Source organism: Neomonachus schauinslandi, chromosome 9 (assembly GCF_002201575.2).
Source record: "Neomonachus schauinslandi chromosome 9, ASM220157v2, whole genome shotgun sequence".
Lineage (NCBI taxonomy): Eukaryota > Metazoa > Chordata > Mammalia > Carnivora > Phocidae > Neomonachus > Neomonachus schauinslandi.
Window position 1 is genome coordinate 74,131,420 of NC_058411.1, and position 2,093 is coordinate 74,133,512.

General features: G+C 40.0%; 1 protein-coding gene across 1 annotated transcript; it reads right to left on the reverse strand.

The window, feature by feature from the left end:
• Nucleotides 1-367: 367 nt before the first annotated feature.
• On the reverse strand, nucleotides 368-1,308 carry LOC110585370 (olfactory receptor 4F6-like). Its single transcript, XM_021695576.2, is given in 2 exon segments — nucleotides 368-1,074; nucleotides 1,077-1,308. Coding segments are annotated over 2 exon segments (939 nt in total).
• Nucleotides 1,309-2,093: the final 785 nt, after the last annotated feature.

Genomic DNA, 2,093 nt, shown 5'->3' on the forward strand with positions numbered 1-2,093 from the left:
GAAAGCTGTATATTTCATAGCTCCCTCAAAAGTTTGAGTATATTAGCTCTAAAGTGATCAGTTTGAATTCAGACGATCTAATTAATGTCTGAGGTCATACTTTTAGCAGATTCTAAGTCTATAATCTGTGCTTTTTCATCAACTTCCCATAAACTTTTCTTGGGACTTTAATTCATTTGCCAAACAACTTGTTAAATAGAGTTAACCTGATAGTTCCATGTACCCTCATAATTAGTGATCTAGTCTGAATATTATAAAATGGTGGCTTTAGAAAAAAAAGCTCCAAATTTTGTATAATTATTTAAGCATTTGTATTGCTTGAAGTTGTTTGAAAATGTGAAGAGTATCTTATGCTCCTGCGAGTTATTTAGGAGATCATTCTCAAACTCAGGAGTTGACTATGCAGTCTCTTCATTGCCATCTTCATATCCTTGTTCCTCAATGTGTAGATAATAGGATTCAGAATGGGTGTAATCATAAAGTCCAAAATGGCAAGAAATTTATCCACTGACACGATGGGAAATGGCCACATATAAACAAAAATGCATGGTCCAAAGAACAAAATCACCATGGTGATGTGAGCTGACAGAGTAGAAAAGGCCTTAGACAAACCACCATGTATGGAACATTTCCATACAGTGACCAGGATGAAGATATAGGAGATAAGCAATGAGAATAAGGTGCCCATGGAAATGAACCCGCTGATGGCAATAACCACGAATTCCATTCTGTAGGTCTCTGTGCAGGCAAGTCTGATAAACCAAGGAAGGTCATAGTAAAAGCTATCTATTTCATTAGGGCCACAAAAAGGCAAGTGGCCAACAAAAGCTAACTGGGCCACTGAATGAATGAAGCCAATACCCCAAGCACCAGAGAGAAGCAAAATGCACATCTGCGGGCTCATGATAGTCAGATAGTGGAGGGGCTTATATATGGCCACATATCTGTCTAAGGCCATGGCGACGAGCAGCACCATCTCAGATCCACCCAGGACATGAAGGGCAAATATCTGGATGACACATCCCTGAAAGGATATGGTTTTGTGCCCAGAGTACAGGTCATGAATCATCTTAGAACAGTTAAGGTAGAAAAACACAAATCAATAAATGAGAGATTAGCTAAAAGGAAGTACATGGGGGAACATAAGTAAGGGTCAAAGGTCACTACAAACATGACAAGGAAGTTTCCCAGAACAATTGTTACATAAAACACTGTAGAGAAGGCAAGGAGAAAATGCTGCACTGGTCTAGAGGCAGAAAGTCCCAGCAACACAAATTCAGACACTGAAGAGTAATTTGATTTATTCATTGACTTTGTGTTACCTAAAAGGGACAAATAAAAATAATTATAAAGGGATGCACCAGAGCTATTGAAAGAAACAGATGTCATTGAGTTTCAAATTCTGACATTAAAGAAAAAACTTCACTCTTGTCACAAAAGTCCTTTGAAAAAGTCATAGAAAGTTTATTCATTTAACAAATGTTCATTGAGCAGCTACCATGAGGACCTATGAACCTGGCACTGTGCCACATTCTGGGGTATAATATTGTACAGAGCAAAATGGAGTCCCTCATGTCAAGCAGGAGCCTATGTCAAGCAATGACACAAGCAGTTCAGGTACTGCAGCTAGGAGATACCGCCAGGAACAATGTAAGCTGACACCCCAGAACTGATAATGAGCAGAACCAGAGGAGGTCTGCAGAGACCCCAAACGGATTAAATCCCTTTAAAAAGGGAAGGATTTTGGCAGTAAACTGTCAGAATCTTCATACCTGACCCCTCTATGTCTGACCACTTAGAAAAGGCAACTGCTGTGTAAGGCTCTGCCCGATTGATCTCTGAACAAAATCGAGATCCTTCACTGCTTGAACTTAAGAAGCAGTAAGTGGCCAGAACTGATCCAGACCAGACAGAGGTCTTATCTCAACTGTGAGCCCCCAGACTGACTTTGCATTTGGTTTGTTAACTTCCTACACCCTCTGTTATCTTGTTTGTTGTGTGGTTTGTCTTGTGTCCTGCTCTGTGTGCTGTGTAAGAAGCCAAGTTTAATCACATGGTGAATTGTCATTGAGTTTGGAATCCTGAACCTGCTT